This window comes from Peromyscus leucopus, chromosome 1, assembly GCF_004664715.2.
Source record: "Peromyscus leucopus breed LL Stock chromosome 1, UCI_PerLeu_2.1, whole genome shotgun sequence".
NCBI classification, from domain to species: domain Eukaryota; kingdom Metazoa; phylum Chordata; class Mammalia; order Rodentia; family Cricetidae; genus Peromyscus; species Peromyscus leucopus.
In genome coordinates, this window is record NC_051063.1 from 104,493,804 (window position 1) to 104,521,377 (window position 27,574).

The 27,574-nt window shown below is 53.1% G+C and overlaps 2 protein-coding genes and 1 long non-coding RNA gene across 3 annotated transcripts; 2 read left to right on the forward strand and 1 right to left on the reverse strand.

Annotated features, from left to right (window-relative positions):
• The first annotated feature begins 1,699 nt into the window (after nt 1–1,699).
• Dnajb13 (DnaJ heat shock protein family (Hsp40) member B13) lies at nt 1,700–16,020 on the forward strand. Its single transcript, XM_037206241.1, has 9 exons — nt 1,700–1,824; nt 7,045–7,148; nt 8,155–8,316; nt 11,631–11,681; nt 11,796–11,854; nt 11,958–12,071; nt 14,427–14,540; nt 15,119–15,195; nt 15,727–16,020. The coding sequence occupies exons 1-9, from the start codon at nt 1,757–1,759 to the stop codon at nt 15,878–15,880; spliced, it is 903 nt and encodes a 300-aa protein (XP_037062136.1). The 5' UTR covers nt 1,700–1,756; the 3' UTR covers nt 15,881–16,020.
• Nucleotides 16,021–19,387: 3,367 nt separating this feature from the next.
• On the reverse strand, nt 19,388–25,950 carry Ucp2 (uncoupling protein 2). The gene is made up of 8 exons (XM_037197135.1): nt 25,861–25,950; nt 24,910–25,071; nt 22,358–22,579; nt 21,995–22,205; nt 21,009–21,203; nt 20,825–20,926; nt 20,191–20,371; nt 19,388–19,816 (listed from the first exon to the last, which is right to left on the reverse strand). Exons 3-8 carry the CDS (start codon nt 22,481–22,483, stop codon nt 19,702–19,704), a joined length of 930 nt encoding a protein of 309 aa, XP_037053030.1. The 5' UTR covers nt 22,484–22,579; nt 24,910–25,071; nt 25,861–25,950; the 3' UTR covers nt 19,388–19,701.
• Nucleotides 25,951–26,329: 379 nt separating this feature from the next.
• LOC119086263 lies at nt 26,330–27,143 on the forward strand. The gene is made up of 2 exons (XR_005089505.1): nt 26,330–26,646; nt 26,951–27,143. It is a non-coding gene; the product is annotated as an uncharacterized LOC119086263 (long non-coding RNA).
• The last annotated feature ends 431 nt before the right edge of the window (nt 27,144–27,574 follow it).

A 27,574-nucleotide genomic window follows, 5' to 3' on the forward strand; every position in this document is an offset into this window, starting at 1 on the left:
CGGTGCACGCCTTTAATCCCAGCACTCGGGAGGCAGAGCCAGATGGATCTCTGTGAGTTCAAGCCAGCCTGGCTACCAAGTGAGTCCAGAAAGCAAAGTACAAGAAATGTTCGAAAAAAAAAAAAAAAAAAAAAAAAGATAAAGTGCTTGCCCCATAAGCATGAGGTAGTGAGTTCAGATCCCCAGCACCATGGAAACAGCTAAGCATGTCAGTGTGTGCCTGGACGCTCATTGCTGGAAGGTAAAGACAGGAGGATTTGGGAGACTTGCTGGCCAGCCAGTCTAGCCAGTCTGTGAACTCCAGGTTCAGTGAGAGACCCTGCCTCAAACAAGTGAGATGGGTTTCTGTGTGTGGCTGTGTGCAGGTGAGTATGGTTGACTGGGGAAGACAGAAGAGGGCGTCGGATCCCCTGGAGCTGGAATTACCCAGCTGTTACGGGCTACCCAGTGCGGGTGCTGGGAACCGAGCTCAGGTCTACTGCGATGTCTTTCTAGCCCCCAGAAAATGTGCTGTTCTAATGATATTAATAGAAACTGTGTGCAGGGAATATGAGAACATTCTAAGCTTCCTTGTTTTTCTGAAAATATAAAACTATTCTACAATTTTTTTTTAAAAAATCAGCCAAATAAAGTTGTTTTTAGAAAAAAGAACTTACTCATAGCCAAAGCTAGCTTCACCCTCACTGTGTAACCTAGGCTGGCCTCAAACTCAGGGAAGTCCTCTTGCCTCAGCCTCCAAAGTGCTTGGACCATCGATGTAAAGCACCATAAAAAACAAAATAAAACACTGTTTTAAAGACAAGGTCTCACTATTTAGCTCTAGCTGTTCTGGAACCTGTGATGGTGAACATTAGGTTTAGAGGCTACATTTACTTGTGCTAGGCTTGTGAAAACAAACTGTCTTTAGCGTGTGTACTCCGTGAGGAAGTGGCTCCTATCTTGAATGTTCTCTGTCAGGAGGCTGGAAATGGACCACTTCCTGGTGCAACTGGGCTATTCTTAGAGAACTGCTGACTGTTATAAAATATTTCACTGCCTCAGCTGTTCTACAAGGTAATGAGTCACAAAATTCAATAAGCGAAGTTCTGCTTTTGTATGAAGCACTTGCTTGGGTGGCTGAGTCACCTGCTGGATGCCTGTTACAAAATCAAGCCCTAGCTGGGCAGTGTGGCAGGCAGATCTCCATGAGTTCGAGCCCAGCCTGGTTGACAGAGCGAGTTCCAAGACAGCAACTTTGTGGTGTTTGCCTTTATAATCCTTTGGCTAACTATAGCTAGGACCTTACTTAGAGAATTCTCTGGTTTGGTCTTGGCCAGTCTCTTTTTAATAAAAAGCCTCTAATTTACTAAAACTAAAACTTGAGTCAGACTGGTGAATCTCTGAATGACTTCAGGCTCACAATGAATTCACTATGTAGTACAGGCTAGCCTCCAGTTCACAGAGATCCAATTCCTCTGTTGAGTGCTGGGATTAAGGGCATTGCACCCTACACCTGGCTTTGTTCTGAAAATTTTAAATTCAAGGTAGTTGCTGAACTAAAATAAATAAATTAATAAAAATGCTCAAGGACTCCTGTTTCTGGGCTGTGTGGCCTTAATCGGGGTCACAGAACCAGCTGTGGGCACACCAGAGCCATTTGTTTAAGACAGAAAGACTACAATTCCCAGAGTGCCCCTTGAGGTTGCTCCTGGCAACCACAGAATGCAGACTAACAGAGGTTGAAGTCTGAGGAAAAACTGATCCACGGCTACCAGCCATGGGGCTGGATTACTATGCTGTGCTCCAGGTCACTCGAAACTCAGAGGATGCCCAGATCAAGAAGGCGTAAGTGGGTGGAATCGGAGCCTGGCTCCTGCTGAGGCAGCCCCACCCTGATGCCCGCCAAACTGCTTCCCTGTGCAGTTTAGGGCAGGAAAGGGGCACCTCTTTCCTCTTGCGTACCTTGTCCTGGCTCTGGGCTGGTCGGGGCACAGACCGGAAATGCAGACACACCCTCAGTGCCCCAGCGGGCTCCCATGCCCAATCCCCCTGCCCCTTATCTCCTTTTGGGACATGTCTGAATTTCTAGCTATGAAAGGCGGACAAAGGATAATTCAGACCTTACCCTGAGTCTCATGGAGATCCTAGGACCGTGAGCCAGACATGACCTGGACAAGTGGAGGTTACAGTTTCCATTCTGGTCATCATATGGGTTCTTGTCACTGGCTGATACTCATCTCTGAATTCCTCTGTCAAGTCTCAGGGACTTTGTAACAGTCTAGATAGGAGTGTGATGGTACCTGCCCATAATCCCCAAATAGTTCGTGGTCAGCCTGGGCCGTGTGGGCTCCACAGCAAGGCTCTGTTCAAAAAAGAAAAGGGCTGAGTAAGTGTGATGGGGGGGGCATCTAGGACAGAAATCAGGCTGTATAGCTGAAAAAAAAAATGTGATCTTTTAAATTTTTTTCTTTGAAAAAAGTTTTGGGCAAGAATTTATGGAGCCTGAGTCTCTTGGGTTGTGCACAGTGCAGGCCATTGTCACGGAGCATGGATTGTTATAAAAGAAGTACCCGGTGCTGTGTTGAGAGTCGGGCAGTTCCTTGGGAGGCTATCCCGACAGTTAGGCCAAAAGACAAGCCTTGAAGGAGGATTCAGGCTCTGTGGTGGGCTGGAGGGGGAGAGGAGAGGCTGAATTTGACAGCTGATTGTGTCATCAAAGGTATGAAATAAAAAGGAAGCACCCGAGGCAACTCAAGGTTTGGGGTACACTCGCTGCGTGTGTTGAACAAGGAGGTGCTGTTCTGAGAGCTTCCTACCACTGTTTTTACTTAATCCTCAAGTGACCCTGAGAGGTAAATGCCGTTGTCATCCCAGGAGCTTGTATGAGACAAATGGAATCAGAAATCGGACACCATCCCTGCTTGCGTGGGCCAGGGTCTTGTGTGGACTGGAGTGTCCAGTGGGGATAGAGAAAGAAGATAAACTCAGTAAACAATTGAGAACAATTCGATACAGTGGATGACATCACCCATGCTCAGGGCTTTCACTGGCTGGTGATTTATCAAGTGGAAGGTTGCCAGGAGAGAAAGCAGGCAGCCAGTGGGACTCATGAGAGGAAAGGTTACCGTGGCAAACAGATAAGCACAGCTTAGTTACTGGAAGACCAACTGCACTGGTTAGTTTTATGTCAACTTAACACAAGCTAGAGTCATTTGGGAAGAGGGATTCTCAATTGAGAAAATGTCCCCGCCAAGGTGCATTTTCTTAATTAGTGATTGATATGGGAAGGCCCAGCCCATTTTGGGTGGTGCCACTCCTGGGTTGGTGGCCCTGGGTGCTCTAAGAAAGCAGGCTGAGCAAGCCATGAAGAGCAAGCCAGTAAGCAGCACCCCTCCATGGCCTCTTCATCAGCTCCTGCCTCCAGGGTCCCTCTTGAGTTCCTGCTCTGACTTCCTTTGATGATGGAAGATTTTATTTGATTGTAGAAGAGTAAGATACAACAAACCCTCTCTTCCCAAGCTGCTTCAGGTCATGGTATTTCATCACAGCACTAGAAGCCTGAGACACTAACTACGGCACACTCAGGCCAATCAACCTTCCTGAGTCTGAGCTTCTAATCTTAAAAAAAAAAAAAAAAAAAAAAGGAGGAGGAGACAGGGAGACAGTCCAGTTGGTAAAGTGTTTGCTGAATGAGCAGGAGGACCTGCATGGATCCCCAGAACCACATGGAAGAAGCTGTGTTTCGCTTGTAACCCCGCTCTGGGCTTTCTGCGGCTTCCTGGACAGTCAGCCTGGAGAGTCCCAGGTCAGCGAGAGACTGTGTTAATAACTGAGGTGGACAGTGAACCAACAGGAGAGGTCGTCCTCTGGCCTCCACACACATGTCTACCTGCACAGCCACACACATACACAGAACACCCGTTTTTTTTTTTTAAAGGGCAGGAGTGGTTTCAGTATTAAAGTAGGGTCAGATGAGACAATGTATGTGCAAATGCCCAGGAATCACGGGCAGACGGAATCACGGGCAGACGGAAGCATGTGAGGAAAGAGAGATGACAAGGATTGCATGTTCTAATGACAGCCCAGACCCTTCCACTGTAACAGCTTTCAAGGCTTGAGCCTTGTGTACGCTACACTGTGTCATGAGACAGGCAGGTCCCTGGCACTTGAGGACCAGCGGCTGTAGTAGAATTTGTGAGCCCCAGGACAGTGAGAGACTCTGTCTCAAAAGAAAAAAAAAGTGGGAAACTAAAGTTATACACAGGCATGCATACACACACTCGCGAAATCCTGAGCCTTTATAATAAAGGAAGTCTCCATGCTGATTACTGATCATCGAGTTATCAAGTTCTTCAGGATCACTCATTTGCTCTTTTATTAGCATATATCCATGTAACGAATACCCTGTTTCATGATGACTTTGCTACACACACACACACACACACACACACACACACACACACACACACACACACACACACACACACACACCATTCGTTTGTTTGTTTTTCAAGACAGGGCTTTTCTGTGTAGCCTTGGCGATCCTGAAACTCTGTAGATCAGGCTGGCCTCGGACTCACAGAGATCCGCCTGCCTCTGCCTCCCGAGCGCTGGGATTAAAGGAGTGCACCACCATTGCCCTGCTATTTGTTTGTTTTTGAGTCAGGGTCTATGTAGCCCTGGCTAGCCTGGAGCTCGCTATGAAGAACAGACTGGCCTCAGGCTCACAGAGATCTGCCTGCCTCTGCCTTGCAGGCATGTACCACCACACCTGGCATCATGCCATACATGTTGAACCATGACTTCATCCTTTCTCTCCCATTCAACACAGCTGATGAGCAAAGAGATGTTATTACAGAGAGAAAGTAGGGGCCTGAATCTTAGCTCGAGGCGTCAGGATTGTCTGCTGAGGGCAACAGGGAAGTGAAGAGATTCACTAGGAGAGTGATTTTAGGAGATTTTAGTGATTTAGAGATTTTAGTATTTTAGGAGAGAGAAAAGAGAGAGAAGAGGAGAGAGGAAGGAGGGAAGAAGAAAAGGAAGGAAGGAGGAAGTCGGGGAAAGGGATAGAAGGAGAAACCCATTTGCAGCGTGTGATAGATAGGGTGGAACTGGAGAGGGTTCTTGTGGTTACAGGGAGACATGGTTCTGCCCCAGCTGCAGGAAGGAGAGGCAGGGCAGAGCGTTTAAGAAGAGAAACTGATGAGATTCGGTGACTAATGGGACAGGAGTCCAAGATTATGCTTAGATTTCCAGATGTGGCACCTGGGGAGAAGTGAGGGTCCTGTTTGGGCTGTGCATCTGGCATGCTTGCATTATCTGGGAGAAGACAGTGCCATGCAGTGGCACCCAAGTGTCTGCAGCTCAGGGAAGCCGGCTGGTAGGAGATGGGTTGTGTGAGAGATGAGCTCCCCCTGCAGACCGTGAAATGAGGAGAGATGCTGCGGAACTCCAGCCGTCTGTGTGCGAGGGCTGGGCAGGGACAGGAGCCCCGATCAGACCCCACAGGGGCTGTGTGGGGTCAAACTGGGGCTGAGGGACTTGGGCATCTGGGCTCGAGGGTTTCTTTCTGCCCTCCCTGCCATGCCCTGCAGGGGCAGGCTTCCTTGCCCACACGCCTCCCCGCACCTCCTTCTGAAGGGGAGCGAAGCAAGAGGTTAGAGGAGGAGAGGGGTCCTTACATCACCGCTCCCTTCCTACGGGCTCTCCCCAGGCTGCTCACATCTCTGAAATCCTTGGCTCCTGCCAGGCCAAGTCCACAGCCTTCAAGATTCAGTCCAGTTCCCTGCTGTCACGCCTAGAAGTATGGATGGTCAGCATACCCCAGGATGTCTTTGTGATGGATGATCTCCTTCCTGCGTCCTGGTGAACGATCCCTTTGCTAAACTCAACTCTCCACAGGCCATCTACCCCATCTCTGGATGCTAGGTTGCAGGCGTCCCGGGACTGAGTGGTGGGATGGCAGAGAGTAAGTGGGGCACGAGTCAGCACAGAGGTGGAAGAGAGTGCCAGGGCTTGATGGGACCTGAGGGCTTATCATCCACCTGAGAAGCCTGTGTTGGTCCTGGTCCTCTGTGAAGTAGACACCAAGGTAGAATGAAATGTCAATAGTGTGTGGCAGGAACCTATTCCGGGAACAAGCAGAGAGAGACTGCAGACTTGAGTGAAAAGAAAGAGAAGGCGGTGCTAGGTAGGAGGAGCTAAGTGTGGCCTGTGGAGGAATCTTCCAGGTCGATAGAGGCCATTGTGGTTTGAACAAGCAGAGTCCACCCCTTTAAAGACTCCTATGTGAAAAAGGCTTGGCTCCTAGCAGGTTGTGCTTCTGGGAAACAACTGGCTTGCGATGGTATAAACTTCATCATTAATTAATTAACTAACGGATTAATCCCTTCATATTGGAATAGGCTCTCACAAGAAGAGGCGGCTCTCTGGAGGTCAGCCTTTGATGTCTTGTTCCCAGACTCCCGCTCTCTGTTCCTCTTCCCTTCCCTCTCCCTCCTGTTTCTCTCTTTCCCTCCCCTCTCCCATCCCCATTTCCTCTGCCCCCCCCCTTTTCTCTCCTCCCCCCACCGCTTCTCTTCTGGCTCTCCTTCCTGGCTGTCATGGAGGGGAGCAGCTTTGCTCCTGCCCTGATGCTCAGCCAGGAAGCAGCAGTGCCCGCCGACCATGGGTGAAAACCGAGCCAAAATAAGTGTTTCCTCTTTTTAAGTCCCTTTTCTCCAGTGCTCTGTCACAGTGACAAAAAGCTAGTGTGGGGCCGTCCCGTGTCTCACGGGTGGGCCATCACAAAGTCTCCGCTGCCTTAGGTCTCGGCCGTGGGAGCTAAGGGGACAAGCAGCTTTAGAACAGATGTCTAGGCAGCCGCTGTCAGGGCTGCTGGCCGATTGTGCTCTCGACCCCAAGTTCTCTTCCAAGAGATCCGAGCAGCACACCTCACAGCTGCTGACGTCTGTGCCCCTCTCCATGGCTCACATCAAAGCTAGTTAGCAAAAGTCCACCCTGAGCCAGGCTCCGGCCCTCAGAAGCAGGTCGGAGGCAAGGGCTGGCCTTTCCTCCCTCCTCTAGGTACCGGAAACTCGCCCTGAAGAACCACCCGTTGAAGTCAAACGAGCCGTCTGCACCGGAGACGTTCAAGCAGATAGCAGAAGCTTACGATGTACTGAGCGACCGTGAGTGATGGCGGGGCTGTCTGTCACCCACCCTCCATTAGGACCATTCCTCGGGTGTCTAGGCTGTCAGGTTTTCTGCAGAGAACAGTAGAGAGTACGCAACCGTCCTCCCTGCCCAGTATCTGGACAAACTGAGAGCAAACTAGGCCGTCAGGGGAGGGGCTGATGGCTCACCCAGCTGAGGCAGTTCGGAAGCATGCCCCTGCCTCCAGCCCGCAGAGAGGAGCCCCCGTGAGGTTCTGAGGAGTATTGCTGGCTGCCGGGCAGAGGGCTGAGGAGGAGCAGGCCTTCTCATTTTTCCTGCCCAGGGGCCTCCAGGGACAGTGAGAGCAGAAAGCCTCAGAGAGGCTTAGAGCCCTTAGGAAATCTCTCTTTGGATATCAGTTGTGTGGCGTGAGAGTGACTCACCACACAGCGAAGAACAGCCGGCTTCTCTAGGGGCTGGTCTTGGGGGCCCGGCCGGCTTCCCTAGGGACTGGTCTTGGGGGCCCGGCCGGCTTCTCTAGGGACTGGTCTTGGGGGCCCGGCCGGCTTCCCTAGGGGCTGGCTTGGGGACTGTGAGCGTGGCTACCATTCACGACAGCTAGACTATGACTTCTCAAGCCCTGACTTTTCAGGACTCTAAAATTTGCAAGTTCAGAATTCTTAGATTCTAAAATTTTAAGGTTTTAGAATTCTAGTCTCCCTCCCAAGACTGAGCTAGGCCAAACCTGGGTATGTACCTGACCCTCAGTCTCCCAGCTCTTCCCCAAGACCCAATCCAGGCAAAATTTTCTCATTACTTTCCTGGGCTGTCTGGCCACCCTACAGACTTTATAGGGTGAATGAACGACTCTAAACCCACACAGAGCGACACTGATGCTCTAACTTCCAGACACTCGCAGGCAGCAGCTGCAGGAGATAAGGCTGTCCCTTGCCCATCACCTTCCCCAGCCCTCCCAATATCTCCCAGCTGCTCCAGTCACACATGCCCTGGATCCCTCCTCAAGGTCACATGTGTCCACAGCTGTGAAGAGAGGCATCTACGACAAGTTTGGCGAGGAAGGCCTGAAGGGCGGGATCCCTCTGGAATTTGGATCCCAGACTCCATGGACAACGGGCTATGTCTTCCATGGCAACCCTGAAAAAGTGTTCAACGAGTTTTTTGGGGGAGACAACCCCTTCAGTGGTAAGAATTCCACCCTACCCCTTGCCTCACTGGGAAAGGACACAGCTGCAAGAAAATACCTTTCTTGGTGGTTATGTTAGTTGCTTTTTCTTTATTTTGTTTGCATTATTATTATTGTTGTTGTTGTTATTATTATTACTGAAACATGTATCCCAGGCCAGCCTTGGAGTCGATGTTTAGCCAAGGGTGACATTAAACTCCTGATCTCCTGCCTCCCAAGTGCTGGGATTATAGGCACGTGCCACCACGCCCAATTTGCTTTTTTTTTTTTTTTTAATTTTAGATTTGTTTATTTTATGTGTGACAGTTTTGCCTATAGGAATGTGCACACATGTGTGCTTGGTGCCCAAGGAGGTCAGAATAAGGCATTCTATCCCCTGGAACTGGAATTAGGGGTGGCTCTAAGTCACCATGTGGGACTGAATCTGGATTCTCTGCTAGAGCAACAGTGCTCTTAATTACTGAGCCATCTCTACTGTCTCCTGGGTCTGAGCTGGGTCTATAGTGCAGGTAGCTCCAGATTCATTTTGTAGTCTAGCTGGCCTTGCTTGAATCCATGGCAATCCTGGTTTAGCCACCTGAGTGCTAGGATTACAGGTGTGACTCACCACATCCAGCCTGGTTTTGTCTCTTTGAGAAATAAACACAGTACAGGGAAGGAAAAAGGATTGTTTATTTATTTATCTGAGGCAGGATCTCTCTCTGTAGCCCAGGCTGACCTCAAATTCTCCAGTCTCCCAACTGCTGGGATCACACATGTAAACCACCACACCAAAATCCAAACGGAACTTACTGGAAATATTCTAACCCTCCATGTCCTTCCCTCTCCTTGATGCAGCTGCTCACTGTTAACATCCTTCATGTCCTTCTGGAACTCTTCTCTGAGTTTAAAAATATTCTGTGGTGCTGAGGATTGAGATCAGGGCCGTGTATAGTCGGGGCACTGGTTCTCAACCTGTGGGTCGTGACCCTTTTGACAAACCTCTATCTCTAAAAATATTTTCATTACAATTCATAACAGTAGCAAAGTTGGAGCTACAAAGTAACAACGAAAATAATTTAATGGTTCTGGGTCACCACAAGCTGAAGAACTGTATCAAAGGGTGGCAGCATTAGGAAGGTTGAGAGCCACTGCCCTAGGCAAAGACTTTATCGTGGAACTACCTCCTTGGTCCTATTTATTTATTTATTTAAAGATTTATTTATTATGTATACAGCATATGTGACTACATGCCAGAAGAGGGCACCAGATCCCATTACAGATGGTTGTGAGCCACCATGTGATTGCTGGGAATTGAACAGAACTCTGAAGAGCAGTCAGTGCTCTTAACCTCTGAGCCATCTCTCCAACCAATTTGGTCCTATTTAAAAGCGAACTTTTACTACATGTATTTACAGTGCTGTAAATCAGAGGACCACCCTCAGGCGTCAGTTGTCTTCTTCTTCCTCCTCGGGCACTGGTGACAAGTGCCTTTAGTTGACAGCCATGCCCTGGCTCCCAGGCATCATAACCCCAGCCACTGCACATTCCCTACTGTTGACGATCGTTTTGCCATCTAGCTTGACGCATTCATTCTGTGACATTAACCATGAGGGACAGGGTACGTAACAGCCAGCTCTGACTACAGAGTGCACACAGTCACTCTACAGTCTACAAAGGGCCCCACATCTAGCAACATATCATAGTGACCAAGGCCACAGGTTCTGTGGCCAAGCGGTCCTGTGGTATAGGTCCCATTTTCATCGCTCACTAGCTGTGGAGCCAAGAGCATTTTGCAGAGCCCGATTCACAGCGGACACTCCTGTAAACAGAAGTTTCTGTCCCACCAGCAAACCACGCAGGACGCAGAAGCCTCCAGCTACACTCTCCCAAGGTTTAGCTGTTGCTCATCTAAATGGTATAGGCAGAGCAAGCGTTACCCCTTACCCTGAAAAGAGACTGAAAAACTGAGTTCTAAAGGATTACAGTTCTCCAAGCAGATTGGGAAGGGTATCTCTCTCTCACTGTCATCGGGCTAAAGGCAAGGGCATCAGGCAGGCTTTTGGACGGAGGGCAGGCAGGGTAGGCGCGGTTGAGGGAAGGAGCTTGAGGCATGCCGGAGACCACTCACAGTCGCCATGGACCACCAAGTCCTTCTTCCTATCAGCTAGTAACTCCAGACAGCTTGGGTCTGGCTTGTCTAGAGCCGTCATGGGAGTGAACAGAGAGGGGCCGGTAGGGCCTGGGGAAGGGTGGAGTGGACAGGCAGTTCTGACCCAGTCTGCCTGAATGGGACCTTCTCTGCACCACCAGGATCTCCCACTTAGAGCAATGCCAGCAGCACCTTGCTCTGTCAGAGTCCCAGGGAACACTGGGGCCCAGCAAGCCTGATGCTCACTGGTCTGTAGCTAAGGGTAGCTTCTTGAAGCCAAGTGTGGTGGCTCATACCTGTCATCCCAGCATGCAAGAGACTGGGGCAGGAGGTTTGCCTTGAGTTCAAGGCTAAAACCAAAATGAAACGAAACAAAGCACTTGGTGTGGCACTGAGGGGTGGGAATATGATGCGCTGAGCCCTATTCCTGGGGCACTGAAGAGGTTCAAGGGAATACAGGGATAGGAAAGTGTGTGTGTGTGTGGCCTGTGATCCTGATGCTTGCTTCCTCCAGAGACAAGAATCGAACGAGACCTCTATTTGTCCCTGGAGGACTTATTCTTGGGCCTCTTGAGCTCGCTCCTCTTCGCAGGCACCTAGCCTATAAACCTCCCTGTCACCTCCCCGCCCCACCAGGAAACTTTGCGATCCTTTCTGATGGAACCATCGGATCGCAGACCAAGAGACTCAGCAATTTTAGATTTTAGAATTCTAGAATCTGAAATTTGAAATGAGTAACAGAGGCGATTCACCCTTCTTTCTGGTACTGAAGTCACCTCTGCAGCCATCTAAGGGGGACAGGATCCTTCCCTTTTCAGTCCAGAGGAGTAGATATGGGTGGAGTCACCATTCCATTTCAGACCACATCCTGAGGAGAGTGTGCATGGCCACAGGGCAGGACTGTTGGTGGGCTGGTACAGTCTCTAAGGTGACGGCTTAGGGAAAACCCTTGTAAGTAGCTGTTGCAGCATTCAGTCTTTGGCCTGACCCTGACCTGTGGTCCAGCCCTCTTCCTCCCCTTTGTCTGGGGGAGATGCCCATTGCGACCATGCTTTCCAAAGGCAGCACTGTGGGCTCATGGGATTGGGGACATGATGGGGGGATGCTTTGTGTGAGGTTCAATATCTTGCCTTCTGAGAGGTCTGCTGCACTCTTGTGACTGGCCTCCTCTTTTCTTCATAGAAACCAATAACTTCCTAGAAACTGAAATCTGGGTCTCTAACGGTCTAGACAGTGAGGGCCGTGGAGCCTGGGGGAGGGGAGGGAGGACTTTGCGATTAGTTCAGACTTCTGGGATTTGGAGAGAGGCACCTTTCACTGTGTTCCTGTTCGTGACTGGTGCCTCAGGCCACAGTCGGAGGACATGCCTTGTCTTCAAGAGCCATAAGCTCTCAGATCCAGTGGCAGTGGGAACGGCTGTGGCAGTCTGTCCCCACTGCTACGGGTGCTATGCGAGCGCGGACTCCACAGAGCCTACCCCGAGCCGACTCCTCATCCCTACTGCTGTAGGTGCTAAACGATGACAAGTATTCCTCCACCATCAAAGACAAGATCCTGACAATCGACGTGAGGCCTGGGTGGAGGCAGGGCACACGTATCACCTTTGAAAAAGAAGGGGACCAGGTGAGGGAGAGACGCTGGCCCAGGTCAGTCTTTAGGTTCTAGGTGGGAGGGCTGAGAGGGAAGAAGACCATGGTTTTCCTGTCTCTACATGTTGTGTGATATTTTGTGCTTTAATAAATAACGCTTGCCTGAAGATCAGAGGGCCAAGCTAGCCACTAGCTAACCACAGAGGTCAGGCAGTGGTGGCACACACCTTTGATCCCAGCACTTGGGAGGAGGAAGCAGGAAGATGAGGAGTTCAAGGCCACCCTGGGCTACATGAGATTGAAGCAATCTAAAAGAGAAACAGAGCCGGTGGTGGTGGCTCACACCTTTGATCGGGATTTCACACCTTTGATCCCAGCACTTGGGAGGCTCATGTCTTTAATCCCAGCACTAGGGAGGTGGAGATAGGTATATAAAGGAGACAGGATCTCGCCTCAATTCGGTCTGAGATTCCGTAGAAGTAAGAAGTTCCTAGTGAATCTTGCTCTGCTTCTCTGATCTCCAGGCAAGCTTTACTTGTCAGAGCACACACAAAATATCATACAACACCTACAAACTCTGTCCTAGTAGAGTGAGATGGTCTCTAGAGTCCCATCCCAAGGACAGAGCCTCGAAATGCTTCTGTGAATGCAGCTTGGGATAATGACCATTTTACACAGTGGGAAAACTGAGGCCCCCAGATGGACCTACTCAAGATAAGGACACAAAAAGCACCAGCGGTGGTGGCACACGTCTTTAATTCCAGCACCCAGGAGGCAGAGACGGGTGGATCTCTGTGAGTTTGAGGCCAGCCTGGTCTACAGAGCAAGATCCAGGACATCCAGGACTACACAGAGAAACCCTGTCTCAAAAAACCAAAACCAAACCAAACAAAACAAAAAACCAAAACAAAAAAACCCTCAAAAAACTAAAAGAAGGGCGTGGGGAGGTGGTTTCTACCACTCAAGAACGGAGACCTGGACTTGATCCTCAGCACCAGTGGTAGGGGCAGACACTGCTGTAGCCCCAGTGCTGGCCAGGAAGAGAGACGGAGTCTCCTCAGGGTTGACTGGCCAGCCAGTCTAGCTGAACTGGTGTGCGCCAGGGTCAGGACATAGGGTCAGAAAACACGATGGACAGCAGCTGAGGAAGACACCCAGTGTGAGCTTCTGGTCCCCCAGCACATACATGAGTATACATACACACACACACACACACACACACACACACACACACACACACTCCCCTCCAGTGTTCTTGGGTAGTAATCCTCAAGAAAGTACAAGGAGAGAGGCCGCTCAGAAGCATTTCATTCATAATGATTTGAAATTAAAACACTTAATTGGTGGAACCATCAATTATGCTGCTAGGCGAGCTGAGTCCTTATGTGCTGAGATGAAGTGGAGGGATAGAGCTCAGAGCCGAGAGAGACGAATTCCCTGGCCAACCACCTCTTTATTTTTTTTTTTTTTTTTTTTTTTTTTTTTTTTTTTTTTTTTTTTTTTTTCGAAAAACAAAAAAAAAACCACTTAATTGTGGAAACCATCAAATTATTGTGCTAGGGATGCTGAGTCCTTACGTGCTGAGATGAAGTGGAGGGATAGAGAGCTCAGAGCCGAGAGGGACGAATTCCCTTGGCCATACCCACCCTCTTTCTCACCTGTAAAATACCTGCTTCCAACAATCACCCTTCAACTTGGTTCACTGGGAGTCAAAGCTACTCAGGAGGCTGAGGCAGGGGGATCACTTGAGCCTCGGAGTTCAAATTCAGCCTTGACTTGGTGATTATGTCAACTTGGGTGACGTAGTGAATCCCAGACTATTATGGGTTACCAGAGAGAGACCCTGTCCTAAGCACTCACGAAGGCAAACAGATACCCAGTGCCAACATCCCCCGCTCTGGGCAGCATTTCCCAACCTCCCCACATGGCCCAGGGTCTCCCCAGAGCCCAGACTCTGGGCCTCCCTTTATCCTGGCCGTCAGGCTGATTCTCACACTGGGAGCTGCAGCTGGCCTCACTTTCTGTCTGCAGTGGCCAGAAGAGAGGTTGGTGTCGGGGTGCCTCCCGGAAGCGGAAAAATCATTGCTGAGTTACTGTCAGGCAGGGAGTTGTCCGGCCCCAGCTCAGTGTCCAGCTGTCACACAGGGAAGTCCCTCCCCCGTATCACTGAGGAGGTTTACTTTGGGTGTGCTCCTCAGCAGAGAAGTGCTCTGGGGAGTGGGTGCTCCAGGTTGGCTTCTCTATCTAGGGAGTGGCCCTAGACCACACTGAACGCCCCCTCTAGAAAACTGGGTGTAACTCCCCACTGCACAGGAGGCAAGGAGAGGCAGAAACTCGGCTAAGTCATAAAAGCAATAAAAACCCTGTACCCCTTGGTTTCCCTGCCCAGGGCCCCAACATTATCCCCGCTGATATCATCTTCATCGTAAAGGAGAAGCTGCACCCTCGCTTCCGCAGAGAGCTCGACAACCTCTTCTTCGTGTACCCCATTCCTTTGGGCAAGGTGAGTGGGCAAGGGCACCGGCAGAGGAAGGCATGGGGACCCAGACTGAACCCCCCTTGCAGCAGCTTAGGCTTCTTCTGAAAGTCACAGGAACTCCCGGCACACGGGTCTCCCTCCTTGGCGTGGGGTGGATCTGTGTAACAGTTCCTTCTCGCCCGCCTCCTCATCTCCCACACCGTGTCCTGATCCTGCCGCTGTCCCCACGGTCTCGACTTACCCAGCTGGTACTCGTCAAGGTACTGCCGTTGACACGTTATTTGCACTGCAGGCCTCAGGGTGAGCGCACCCGCCTGGCTGGGGCACTTTCATACCCGCCCACCCCACTCCGGAGGCTCTTCAGCGGCTCTGTGGCCTTCCTCCCACGGGGCCTTACACTCTGCATCGCCAATCTGACCTGCCCGCCACGCTTCAGACTAGAAGGCAGGCCACAGCTCACTCACGAGTAGCTCCTGAACAGCCTTTTGCCTCCCTGGTGTCCAGCTCAGGGTTGGGACCCGAGTAGGCTTCCCGAATGCTTTCTAAACAGAACGGCTGTGGTGACGCTCTGCACACCCACCTCTCGTTCCAACCTCCCTCAGGCTCTCACCTGCTGCACCGTGGAGGTGAAGACCCTAGATGACCGTCTGCTCAACATCCCCATCAACGACATCGTCCAGTGAGTCCATCGGCCTAGTCACAAGAAAGGGTGGGCTGAGACTTGGAGGGGGGAGCTGCGCAGGCTGCCCCCACACAAGGGTCTCCCTCAAATCCACCCTCCTCTCTGGCTGAGCCGTGGGCTGTGCTCACCCTACAAAAGGAACGCCTTTCTCTAACATGTGTGAAGGAAGCCCCGTAGAGGCCGGGGGACCCCAGTGTCGGTCGCTCCCTCGCTTCCGTCCCCCAAACTTCTCTTCAGAGTGTGCAGCAGTGGCCCCCAAGTCTTTGACCTAGAAAGGTCCCTCTCTGAGGGTTTGACTCGGCCCCCAGAGTCGGCTCTGCTTCTTAGGGAGTGTCGCACAATTCCTGGGGTGTGATGTTTGGAACAAGCCAGTCTCTGCTCCCACCTGTCCGGGCCCGTGAGACCCGTCCACGTACTGGGAAGCTGTAGTAGCAGCCCATTCCTGCGGGCCTGTGAGGGAGTGGGGTGCGGACCCACTGGACACTCTGAGTCTCCTATGATCCTTTCTTTCATCCTTCCCTCTCTCAGCCCTAAGTACTTCAAGGTGGTGCCGGGTGAGGGTATGCCACTGCCTGAGGACCCTACCAAGAAGGGGGACCTCTACATTTTCTTTGACATCCAGTTCCCCACCCGCCTCACACCCCAGAAGAAGCAGATGCTACGCCAGGCGTTGTTGACCTAATTCTGGGGCACCTGGACAGGAGCAGGGGTGGAGCGGACTAGCTGGGCCTCATCCACTCCCACTCACTCCACCCCGACAGCCTGTGAAGATGAGGAAGCATGAGACCTTAGGCCGGTACAATAAAGATTCCTCTCCTATCCTCTATGGCCTGAAGTGTGCTGGAGAGAAGCTTCCCGCTCCATCTCCCTGTAGGCCCTCAAAAAGCTAGGCACCTCGGACTGCATTTTGGCTTCCTAGGCATGGACTGTTCCCCGAAGCTTCAGAACCTCTTGCTTCCATCTTGGTAACAGGGCGGGGCTATGTGGCTGGCCCTGTCTAGGGTCCCTCCGCTCTTGACATTTCACAACCTGAGTCTGTAGAGGGAACCCTCTAGGACTGTCCTGTCTTGAGAAACAGAGAGACAGGAAAAGCGAAGTACAGAAGGACAACACTCGTGCCTGCACTCTGGTGTCCATGGCTAAGCTGTCACAAGCCTGAGTTAGAGTCACACCGAGAACACAGTGCCTGAAGAGCTCTGCTCTACCTTGGGCTCTGGTTCCGCGTCTGTGAGACGGGTCTCAGGCTGCCTCTGGGCCAGTGGTCTGGGAGGCATGCCCTTGGGCTCTGTCCAGGTCTGCCCCTGACTCTTGCATTGGTTACTAACTCATCTTGTTAGTAGAGCTTACACCCTGCCTACAGGTGTGAGGACTGGGGTCACTGGCGTGAAAGCTCTTGGTAGGCTCATGGTTAGATTATAGAGAGGGTCACAACATCATTGCCCAGGTGGCCTGGAGGAGGTCCGACTTCCGGTGCAGCCAGGGCTGGGTAGCCCACACAGGTACTTTTAAAGTCATCAACACTGTGTTCCTCTTTCTGTCTGGGGTTTGAGTTTAGGCTGTGATGAGGTCTAGGCTCATGGGCAGCAAGCGGGTTCAATGGCTTCCGAAATGCGAGGAAAACAAAAACAAACAAACCCAGATTATCCACATTGCTTAGAATTCTGCCATTCACTGTGCCATGTTAGCTTAAGGATTTTTCCTTTTGACTTTTCAAAAAAGTTTTTTGTTTGTTTGTTTCTCAAGATAGGGTTTCTCTGTATAACCCTGGCTGCCCTGGAACGTGCTTTATAGACCTGGCCTTGAACTCACAGAATCACCTGCCTCTGCCTTCTGAGTATTGGGATTAAAAGCATGAACTACCACACCCAGTTTTTGTCCTTTTAAATTTTGAGGCAGGGTTTCAGATAGCTGAGGCTGAGCTTGAACCCCTGATCCTCCTGCCTCAGCATTCCACACACTGGATTATAGGCATGTGCCACCATGGCCAACTGAAAGACTTTTTTGTTCACTTTTAAAGTGGGTATTCAGCTCTTGGAAAGTGTTTCGTCTTTGAACCTGTTCAGTCTGGTCCCTGCTGGCCCCAGACCTCTAGGTTTAAGTTACCCTACCACCTGCCGCCATCTTTGTACCACCACGAAGGCAGGAAAACCTCGAGATAGGTTAAGGGTGGTGGCACATGCCTTTAATCCCAGCGTTCAGGATCTCTGAGTTCTAGGACAACCAGGATTATACAGAGAAATCCTGTCTCGACAAACAAAACTAAGAAATGAGACCTAGCTACAATACGGGTCCTGGGTCTGGAACCCAGGTCCTCTGCGGCAGTAGCTAGTGTTCCTGACTGCTGAGCCGTGTCTCCAGCCCCCTGGGTCCGCGTTTTACAGTAAAGATTTCAACCCTTCCATAATGACCCGTGGAAGCCAGATGTCGGAGTGGATCGCTGCCCTCCGAGGGACTGACAGAAGGCGATCGTAACTGCCTGCTCTGAGGGCAAGCCTCCAGCCCTCTAGGGAGGTTGTGGAAGCAGGACTTCCTGCCTTCTCTAAGGCCACTGCTGCTGACCCTCCTGGAGGGCTGGCTCTGTGGGAAGCCTGGCTTCCACCAGATCTTTAGGAGATCCCTGTCATCTCAGGACCTGGGCTACCTAGGGAGACAAAGCACGGCTTATCACACACCCACTCACATTACTGAGGCTTCTGGTAGATTTCTCAGTGAATGCCTCCCCTTTCTCAGGTCATCTGATGGCATTCCCCATCATATTTCCAGTGGTCTCACATCCACACCACATGTCTGAACACACGGCTGGCGATGGAACTGGCAGACATACTGTGTTCCCCACTCGCCCGGTCTGTTAGCTGTTGGTAGACAGCCTAGGGTAGTAAACCTTTCCCCGAAGGGCTTAGAGTGGCCAGAACTCCATCTGTTGTGTCCTTGTGAGGTGAAGCAAAGAGCACCAGGCTGCACTGCCGCCCCACCCCCATTGTGGCTGGATTTATCAGAAGCTGAGAACCGGGTGCACTCTGGGAGATATTCTAGCAGCCTGGCCTCTTACCAAGCATCGGGAAGGTCTAGCCTTCTAGCTCTGATCCCAGCTTGCTAGGGTGGAGGGGCAGAAGCCACAGCAGCTTTAGGCTAGGAGGACATCCTGTTGTCTGGGTCCGACTTCACAGCGGCCAGACTCAATTCCCCAAGGACCCTCGGCATTGTATGCCTTGTCTTGGCCCTCATCTGAGACAGGCATAAGATACTGAAACCTGTATAAGATGGGCCTTGGGGACTTGATGGGCCCAGACCTGTTCTGGGACCTCACAGTCCCTGCTCCTTGAAAAGAAGTAGCCCTGCCTCCTTCTCCTGCCTGAGGACAGCTGGAAAAAGGACAAACTGACATCCCCAGACAACCTAAGCCTTGGCTGGTTGCCAACCTTGGGAGAGGGTAAGACTTCCAAGAGAAAGTGTCCTTAGAAGTCAGGTATGGCGGCTGTAATCCCAGCACTTGGGAAACTGAGGCAGAACTGTCATGAGTTCAAGACCACCCTGGACTATACAATGAGTTCCAGACTAGCCTGGGTTACAGTGTGAGACCCTGTCTCAAACATCAAAACAGAACAAAATCCCTACCGGCTGATGTTTGCCAGGGGGCCTGAGCCCAATCCTTCAATGGGTCAGGCCTGCCTTGCCCCCTGGTTCAGAGCATGCCTCAGGGTGTGATTATTGTTAGGGACAGCCTAACTTGCCCTCAGGTCTGTGACGTGGGGAGGTGGGTTGCTATGTGTGAAATAGAGTAAATCAAGCCCCAAAGAATGGAAGGTTTTGGAGTTCCTCTACATCTCCCAACAAGTGATGTGGAGGACCACAGGTACTTTCACTGTGCGGATCATCAGGCCTGGCCAGTGTGGGTGGGAAGGCAGCCCTAGAGCGCCAGGTACTGACCGACAGCTTACAGGGCCCATGAGGGCAGGGCGGGCAAAGGCTCTGCTGTCTCCCTGGGCTGTTCCACTGTTACCTCAGCCTAGGCTGGATCTGGAGGAATGGACTAGATGACCCCCACGAGCTCCTGCCCCGATGCTGGAGGTGGAATGTGGGTCACATCCCTTTTCAAAGTCACTGGAAGGTTCCTCCCATGCCTGCCAAGGTGCTGAAAAGGCCCATTGGCCCACGGCCTCTATACACAGCTTATGAGAGATAGAAGACACCAAGGTTGAGCTTGCTTTATGGGCAAAGGCTGGCTGAGCTGGGCTGGGGACAAAGACAAGGATCTGGGTTTAACTGTTAACATGACTAAGGGCTTGGGGTCTCAGCTGGTGTCAGGCATTCTCACTGTGGGGCCATCAGCCCCAAGGCACAGGGAGATGGGAAGGGAAGGGAAGGGAAGGGAGATGAGGTGGGAAGGGAAGGGAGGTGAGGGAAATGAAGGACCGGGAGGGGCTGGCGTGGGGCTGGGGAGAGGATGAAGGAGAAGGCAGTGCAAGGCAGGGAAGCGGGGTCCAGGTCAGCAGCAGGCGGTGCTCAAAAGGGTGCCTCCCGGGATTCGTAGGCAGCCATCAGGGCCCTTTTGAGCTGCTCATAGGTCACAAACATGACTACGTTCCAGGACCCCAAGCGGAGGAAGGAAGGCATGAACCTAGAGAGAGAAAACACAAGTCATGGAGGTCCCTCCAACCCCTGCTTCTACCATTGGGCCTAGCCAGCCATCCAACCCATGGACTCTCTCAAAGGAGACTGAGAGGATCTGGTGAAGAGCCCCACAGCTCTGTGCCCAAGAGCAAGAATCCCGAGTAGCCAGCTCACTAGTTCTGCTGTGCTGGGAGCAGAACCCAGTGCCTGCTAGGCAAGCAACCACTGAGCCACCCTCCCCCCAGCCCGAACCCCCATTTTGACCTCTGAAAAACAGAGGTGACAGCAGCTGTGAGGTGTGTGACACGTGGCTGCGTCTCACTTCCAGGGGGTTCTCTGCCTTCTGTGAGGCCTGGAGTTGGGGGGGTGTCAGAGGCTCACCCCTTGTAGAAGGCTCGGGGCCCCTCCTTCCGGAGCATGGTAAGGGCACAGTGGCCTGCGCTGTGGTACTGGCCCAAGGCAGAGTTCATGTATCTCGTCTTGACCACATCGACGGGGGAGGCGATGACCGTGGTGCAGAAGCCCGCCCCGAAGGCGGAGGTGAAGTGACAAGGGAGGTCATCTGCCCCAAAACAGCGGAAAGGCTGTTAGCTCTCCCGCTCTCCCGTCCTCACCCACCTCTGCAGCGGGAAAGGCTGTTAGCTCTCCCGCCCTCACCCTCACCCATCACTGCAGAGGGAAAGGCTGTCAGCTCTCCCGCCCTCACCCTCACCCACCTCTGCAGAGGGAAAGGCTGTCAGCTCTCCCGCTCTCCCGCCCTCACCCTCACCCATCACTGCACCGGGAAAGAGTTTTAAGGGAGAGCTTTTAAAGACACAGACAGCAGCTGGGATCTCTTAGGAGGACTTGAAAGATTCTTTTGGCCAATCTAAGCCTGTTTTTCTTTGTGCAAAGTGGGGTCTTCATCCAGCTGACTTTGAATGGTAAGAAATATAAACGCCATAAGCAAAAGGCTAAGAAGATGAAAAGACGTGGTCTTCAGGGAACTAGACAGTTCTTATTGACCCTAACATACCTGTCATGAGGTTGGCCTTCAGGAGAGAGTCCTTGATGAGGTCATAGGTCACTAGCTCAGCACAGTTGACAATGGCGTTCCGGGCGACATTGGGAGAGGTCCCTGTGGAGGGAGGAGAGCTTGTGTGAGCCCAGGGTCTGGGAGAGGGGAGGGGAGGACAGGGAAGCCAGCACCCAGCACACACCTTTCCAGAGGCCCCGGATCCCTTCCTCTCGTGCGATGGTCTTGTAGGCTTCCACGGTGCTCTGGTATCTCCGACCACCGCCAGCCCGGGCCTGAGCCTGGAAGCGGACCTTTACCACATCTGTAGGCTGGGCCACGGCGACCGCCAGGGCACCGGTGGTGCTACCAGCCAGGAGACGGCTCCCGATGCCCGCATCTGTGGGCACACGGGGGGGTCAGTGGCCAGCCGGGCTCGAACTCAGGTACGCCATGCTCTTGCCCGACCGCCATGGCACTAGACCACCCTTGCTCTAGGAAGCCCTCACAGGGGTATAACACGGAGCAACACAAAACGGAGGCAGTCCTTTCTCGAACGTGTTCGTTTAAGCTGCTTGGCAGCCTCGGAAAATCAGTCAGTCCCATTCAACAAATGTGAAACCCAAGACCAAGAGAAGTGGCTCCTCCTAGCAGAACTGGACTCGAGAGGCAGGCGCTCAGCCGAGCTCTGCCTCTCCTACGGTGTGATCCCGGGGAAGGCATCCTTGTCTTCGGTGCCCAGTCTCCTGACCTTAGGAGGGTACGGTGATACATACTTGTGATGCCAGCACTTGGGAGGCTGAGGCAGTGAGCTCACGGCCATGTGAACTCCAGGCCAGCCAGGGCCGTATAGTGAGACCCTGTCTCAATGCCCTCCCCTCCGAGGAGGGCATATTTAGGAGATGGTGTGGCTGCCGTCTCTCCATCGTGCCCTTGGCCCAGTCCCTCCCCCATTTCAAGCCTCAGTTTCTCTATCTGTGACCCAGGAAGGCCACTTACTGCCATGGTGGATGTGAGACTCTCATGGGCTCATACCCTGCTCAGCGCTGAGATGCCCTGGTGCTCAGATAGCAAGGAACCGGGGTCACTTCCACCCCTGTGATCCTCCCAGGGGTCTTGGGAGGGCTAAAGGAGCCATTCAGCTATTCAAACTGAGGCCACTCATCCGCTGCGTCCTGGCTGCATACTCACGCTCGGAACCCTTGGTGTAGAACTGCTTGACAGAGTCGTAGAGGCCAATGCGGACAGAGGCAAAGCTCATCTGGCGCTGCAGGCCGGCGACCAGCCCGTTGTAGAGGCTGCGTGGGCCCTCGGTGCGCACCATGGTCAGGATGGTGCCCAGCACGCCGCGGTACTGGGCGTCGGCTGCGGTGCGCACTAGCCCTTGACTTTCTCCTTGGATCTGAAAGGCCAAGATGGAGCGCTGTGGGCACAGGCAGACGGTTCTGCCATCTCCTGCCAGCTCTAGGCTGCTCATCAATCACCCCTGAGGAGGCTGACCCGGGGAGGGAGGGAGCAGATTAGGGAGCACCAGGAGCATCCTTGCATCCTCACCTGCAGCCGGACTTTGGCAGTATCGAGAGGAAAGGTGATGAGATCCGCAATGCAGGCGGCTGTCCCAGCCCCCAGGAACTTCACGGTGGCTGTAGGGGGCACATCTGTGGCCTTGAAACCAACCATGGTTCTGATTTCCTTCTACCTCCCAGAAGATGGAGAAAAACTGGAGAAGTGGGAGCCTTCAATCAGCAAGACGAGACAGAGGAACTCTGCCGGAATCTAAGCCAAAAGAAGAGGAGAAGCCCTTCAGGAACAGCATCCCCTGGCCTCGCTCCCTGCTCGCCACTGCCTACCCCTGCCCACCTTCCCTAAAGGCACCAAGGAGGTCTCAGGGGTTCCAGGAGGGAAACCCTGGGAGAGCTTCAAGAGTGGTCAGGTGGGGTCTGGGAAGCAATTCCTGCCAAGGAGCCGAGATCCAGTGAAGGGCTTCCTCTTACTTAGTGTAGGGACTATGGCTTCCGGGTCATCCTGAGACGGCCTCACAGCCACCAACCGGCTCCTGATCTGCTGGCACAGACTGCAAAGAGCAGGGCCACATTCCTGGTCTGTGGGTCTATCCCAAGGGCTGACAGAAGTGAGGGAAAGCTGGGCCAGAGCAGGACCCGGCAAGCCAAACCCCACAGGCCTTTGTTCTGGGTTCCTAAGCAGGGGAGGTTCGGGCTGGTGTGTAATTACTGAAGGAAGGAAGACATGTTAATTCCATCCTTGCTAGCCCCGACAGCTCAGGCCCTCGGCCTCCCCAGGTGCAGGTTCACAGAGGTCACTGCCCACCCTCTCCAGGCTCACTGGCAGGCACAGGGCAAGGCCAGGAGACCGGGGCAGCCAGGAGGCCTGTCTGTTTTTCTGCAGGGCAGGGAAATTCTCGGTTCTCGGTGGCGGGATGGGAGGTGCAGGTCACAGCCACACAGAGGACACAGATACAGGAAACCAGAAGCTCCATTTTGTTCTGAGAGTTGGAACACCACCCTCCTCACTCACTGCCCCAGGAGGAAGTGAGCCCAGGCCCCAGTGGGGGAGGGTGACCTGCTTCTTCTCCTTCCCTACTTTCGCTTCTCTGATTTCATTGGAGCAACTGCTCGGAGCCCAGCTTGATTGGCTGCCTGTGTTGCCAGGGCTCAGGAGGAGAGCCCCGGCTGGAGGAGGGAGGATGTGGTGGTAGTCACCTGTGAACACAGACAGCCATGGAAACAAAACAGCTTGGGACAAACAGGGCCACCAGAGCGACTCCCCAGAACAACGGGTTCAAGAGCGCCTCTGGGGCAACGCGGGGTCCACGTGCCTTTGAGTCTCGGCCCCTGGGGCTCAGCGAGACAGAAACCAAATGGCAAATGGTAAGGGTGGAGGTGCTTCTAGACTCCCCAGGGCTCCAGAGCCCGGGTCTGCAGGCTCCGGAGCCCAGGTCTGCAGGCTCCAGAGCTCCTGACCCGGGTCTGCAGGCTCCAGAGCCCAGGTCCGCAGGCTCCAGGAGCCCGGGTCTGCAGGCTCCAGAGCTGCTCCGTGGTTCTGAACTGTGGTTCCTCTCTCCTCTCCTCCTGTCTTCTCAGTCCCAGGCTCTGCCAGGGCCCTTCACAACGGAAACCCTTTCACGCCTATTGAACAGTTCTGAGATGCTCTGAACAGACCCCTTCTAAGCATCAGTGACATGAGGCATGAGCCCATGGCATTTCGGCCTGATCTCGAGCTAAGGGGAGCGTGGTGTGAAACCCAGAAAGATGAAGTCTCAGTTGCTGTCCAAACCAAAAACACGTGGCTCAGCCGCCATTGTGAATGTTGCTTAGGGGTTTCCAAAGGTCAGGCCCTTGAGGGTTGGGTATAGAGGCAAAGATCACCTGTACTAAAGCTCCTACTACAAGTAAAAGCCAGGCCTAGAAAGCTAACTGTGCTAGGCATGGTGCTGCATGCCATTAGTTCTCCCTGGCCTTGGGAGGCAGGCAGATCTCTGAGTTCAAGCCAGTCTGGGCTACATAGGCCAACCAAAGGCATGTGGTGAGACCCTGACCATACCCAAACAAAACAAAACAAAACAAAAACTGTTTTACAGGACCAGACAAGTAACCACCGTAGGTAGTAAAAAACTCACACCCAATTTCTAATCTCACTCCCAGGGATGGTCCAGGAACTGAGTCTGACCCCTGGCACCCATATAGTAGAAGCTGTCTTCTGACCTCCATCAGCATGCCCTGGCCCCCACGTGACACACACGCGCGCGCACGCGCGCGCGCGCGCGCACACACACACACACCACACACACACACAGACAAAACACAAACAAATACACAACCAAACGCCCAATAAGCTCCTGCCCCCTCTGCTGCTGACTGCCAGGGCCCCCCAGAACCAGTTCCGCCCCACTTGGGCTAGGCTCTGCCTTTAGACACCGCAGTCCGCCATCTTTGAGGGCCAGAAGGTGACCAGGATGACAAGTGCTTACTGAACTGTGAAGAGCCACTTGCTAGGGTGGAGGAGGGTATTGTGTGATGGTCCTGCTGACTGCAGCCTAGACCCCAGGCCCGAGAGGGGACCGTGGGCTTCCTTAGCCTGGCTCTTACCTGGTGCGGAGCTTTGAGGTCTCACACTGAGGCCTCCAGGATCAAGCTTCTCTAAAGGTGTCCCGTTCTTCAAAGCTGCCAGTGGCTATCATGGCCTGATCCCCGCGGTTTTCCATAGAAAGTGGCTGGGAGACGGAACTCTTAAAGATCATACTATGTGTCCTGTGGGCGAGAGGCAAAAAGCCACGTTTAGAAAGGGATGTTCTCTTTGCAGGACCACAGCCTACAAAGGACGGGTCACCTGCCACACAAGCCCTTTCAGACAGCTTCGCTGGGAGGGACCCAAGGCCGGTTTCACTTAGGGCAGCCAGGATCTAGTTAAGGGCACCCCGGGGCAGAGCGGGGTGCCTGGACTCAGGAGTCTTTCCTCCCACACTCTGGGTGATTTCCAAAGTTCTTTCCCCACAGTTGTGTAGATAGGCAGCCTCGCTGTGCTGGGCAACAGTCTCTTGACTGTTGAGTGGAGCACTGTGTCTCTTTGTGTGCGGTCATGATAAGGCAGGCTCAGTCCCTCTGTGTCCCTACTCCCACCTCTGGCCTCGGGCAGATTGGAGAGTCTGACAGAGGCCAGTTAATCTCCAAGCCTCCTCCAGGCACAAACAACCCCAGAAACAAGAACAGGCTTTAGGGCACATGGCCCAGAGAAGCCTGGTATCGGTCTGGTCTTCGCTGACGTGGAAGGTGTGCGTTGCATGTCGTCCCCCACCCCCACGCCCCACGCCAAAAGGCAGGTTGTGTGCATCGGGGCCGAGGGGAAGAAGGATGCATAAAGGCTAACCTACAACCAAAGGGACGCCAGAGACAAAGAACAAAGAGACTTAGTAGGAGGGAAGAGACAGAAAGGAACAAGAGAGGGCAGGCTAGGACTCCAGGGAAGGGAAATCAAAGGGCAAAGAGAGATGGAGAGGGAAGGAACAGGTGAGGCCGGCGCAGGGCTGGGGCCACGCTCACCGGACCGCAGGAGAACGGGAGTGGGGGCGGCTGTGTCCGACGGCGGGCGAGTGACGGCTGCCCAGGAAGCGCTCGATCCGAAGGCTCTGCGGGCGGGGCTGACAGTGGCTGCGAACCCACGGCTGCAGAACTTAAGTCTCGCGGGCGTGGTCGGGGCGTGGTGTGGCCGGGGCGGAGCCAGGGTGGCCCACTCTCCCGGGTGAAGGGGGAGTTTCCATCTATGGTTGTCTGGGCGTCTAGTGTCACCCCTGCTTCCGCGAGGGCAGATACCGGGTGGGTCCCCCGGTCTCCCCAGAGGGTCCCGGCCTCTGGTCCCCAGGCCTCCACTCTCATTGTGAGGACAGTCAGACTGACTGGCCCCCTGCTGTGGCTCGCGGACCCCCACGCCATGCAAGCCACCTGCGGACGGGGCGGAGCACGGGCTCCAGGGACCGGAACCACCCCGGGCGCGGCAGTGGGGTGAGGCTGGGGTTCCCGCCTTCTGCCGCTCCCGTCTGGTCCCTGGGGGCCCGGGCACCTAACGGCTGGGGTGGGGCGAGTGCACCCGGCCTCACCTCCTCCTCTCTGCACCGACCGCAGCCAGGCCGGCGCCCCGCAAGGGAGAGGGCAGAGCCCGGGTGCTGCATTCCGAGCCCGGGATGACAGACTCAGCAGGTGGACCGGACCTCAGCTAGATAACTTGTAGGGGTGACGGACACGAAAACAACAGCCTGTGTCCGGGACTAACGTACATTGTGAGAGGAGGAAGCAGGTCTCAACTGGTCTTTGGACTGTGTTCCTGCTTTGGTACTCTCGGGCTTTCTTCTTTTGTTTTGATTCGTGTCTGCCCCAGAGACTTGCTTTAAAGAAGTTAGCTCAGGGCGTGGAACTCTTTTTGCTTGCCCAGGAGTTAGGCGCCTTAAGAACAGGAAGCGGGAACCAAGGGCCCGAATATCCTGTAATAGAGGCTCAAGTTGGTTTGGGCTGCTATGGAAAGTGCAGGGGGAGGAGGGGGTTGAGTGAACCCGTGTAGAAAGCAATTATTATGCGCCAGGTAGGCGAGGACACCTCAAACAACCCGTCCAAACTGTCGTTAACCTTTATTTACCAGAACAGGAAACTGTACCAGGCCCCCAGACCTTAGCACAGCTGACTCCATGATGGAAGTACCATTCAGGCTGTAAAACTCAGAACCGAGCTGAGCACCCAGACAGCACCACCAGCCAAAATGGAAATAAAGACCTAATCCATCAAAGTCCACAGTTCTTCACAAGTCTCTAAATAGACTAAGCCTTGTTTCTCGGCTTCTGTCGTTCTGTTTCTGGTTGTTTTTGCTAACTGAAGTATGTCAACTCCAAACCGTTTTTGTGCTTAAAAAAGCTCACCCAGAGAAAGGTTCAGTGCTACACTAGGATAGCTACCCAGTGTAGCTGGCTAATAAAGACTTTCTATTGGCCTATCGATCTGAGCAGTCTTCTCCGGTGGATCCCCCATAACAAAACCAAATCCAAAGAGATGAAATCCCTTGCCTAATGGCACACAGTGGCACACTCCGGCTTAAACTCTGGCCACTTGGAAACCAGGTAGATAATGTTCTGTCCGTCCAAAGCAGAAACAAGGATATAGAAGGTAAGGCAGAAAATGATTTCCATCACTGTGGCTGGGGTCACCTGGCTGGTCAACTTTTGCTCTGGATTCTTACTCTAGCTGTGGTGAAGGAACCGCCAGGATTCTT

Bases quoted from the DNA above. Each gene is read 5' to 3' on its own strand.
- Dnajb13 (XM_037206241.1), top strand. From the start codon at position 1,757: ATGGGGCTGGATTACTATGCTGTGCTCCAGGTCACTCGAAACTCAGAG. The intron at 7,149-8,154 runs GTGAGTGATGGC...ATGTGTCCACAG, and splicing joins TTACGATGTACTGAGCGACC to CTGTGAAGAGAGGCATCTAC. The intron at 12,072-14,426 runs GTGAGGGAGAGA...TTCCCTGCCCAG, and splicing joins TTGAAAAAGAAGGGGACCAG to GGCCCCAACATTATCCCCGC.
- Ucp2 (XM_037197135.1), bottom strand. From the start codon at position 22,483: ATGGTTGGTTTCAAGGCCACAGATGTGCCCCCTACAGCCACCGTGAAG. The intron at 20,372-20,824 runs GTATGTTAGGGT...GTTTTGGGGCAG, and splicing joins GAAGGCCAACCTCATGACAG to ATGACCTCCCTTGTCACTTC. The intron at 19,817-20,190 runs GTGAGCCTCTGA...TTCTCTCTCTAG, and splicing joins CCCCGAGCCTTCTACAAGGG to GTTCATGCCTTCCTTCCTCC.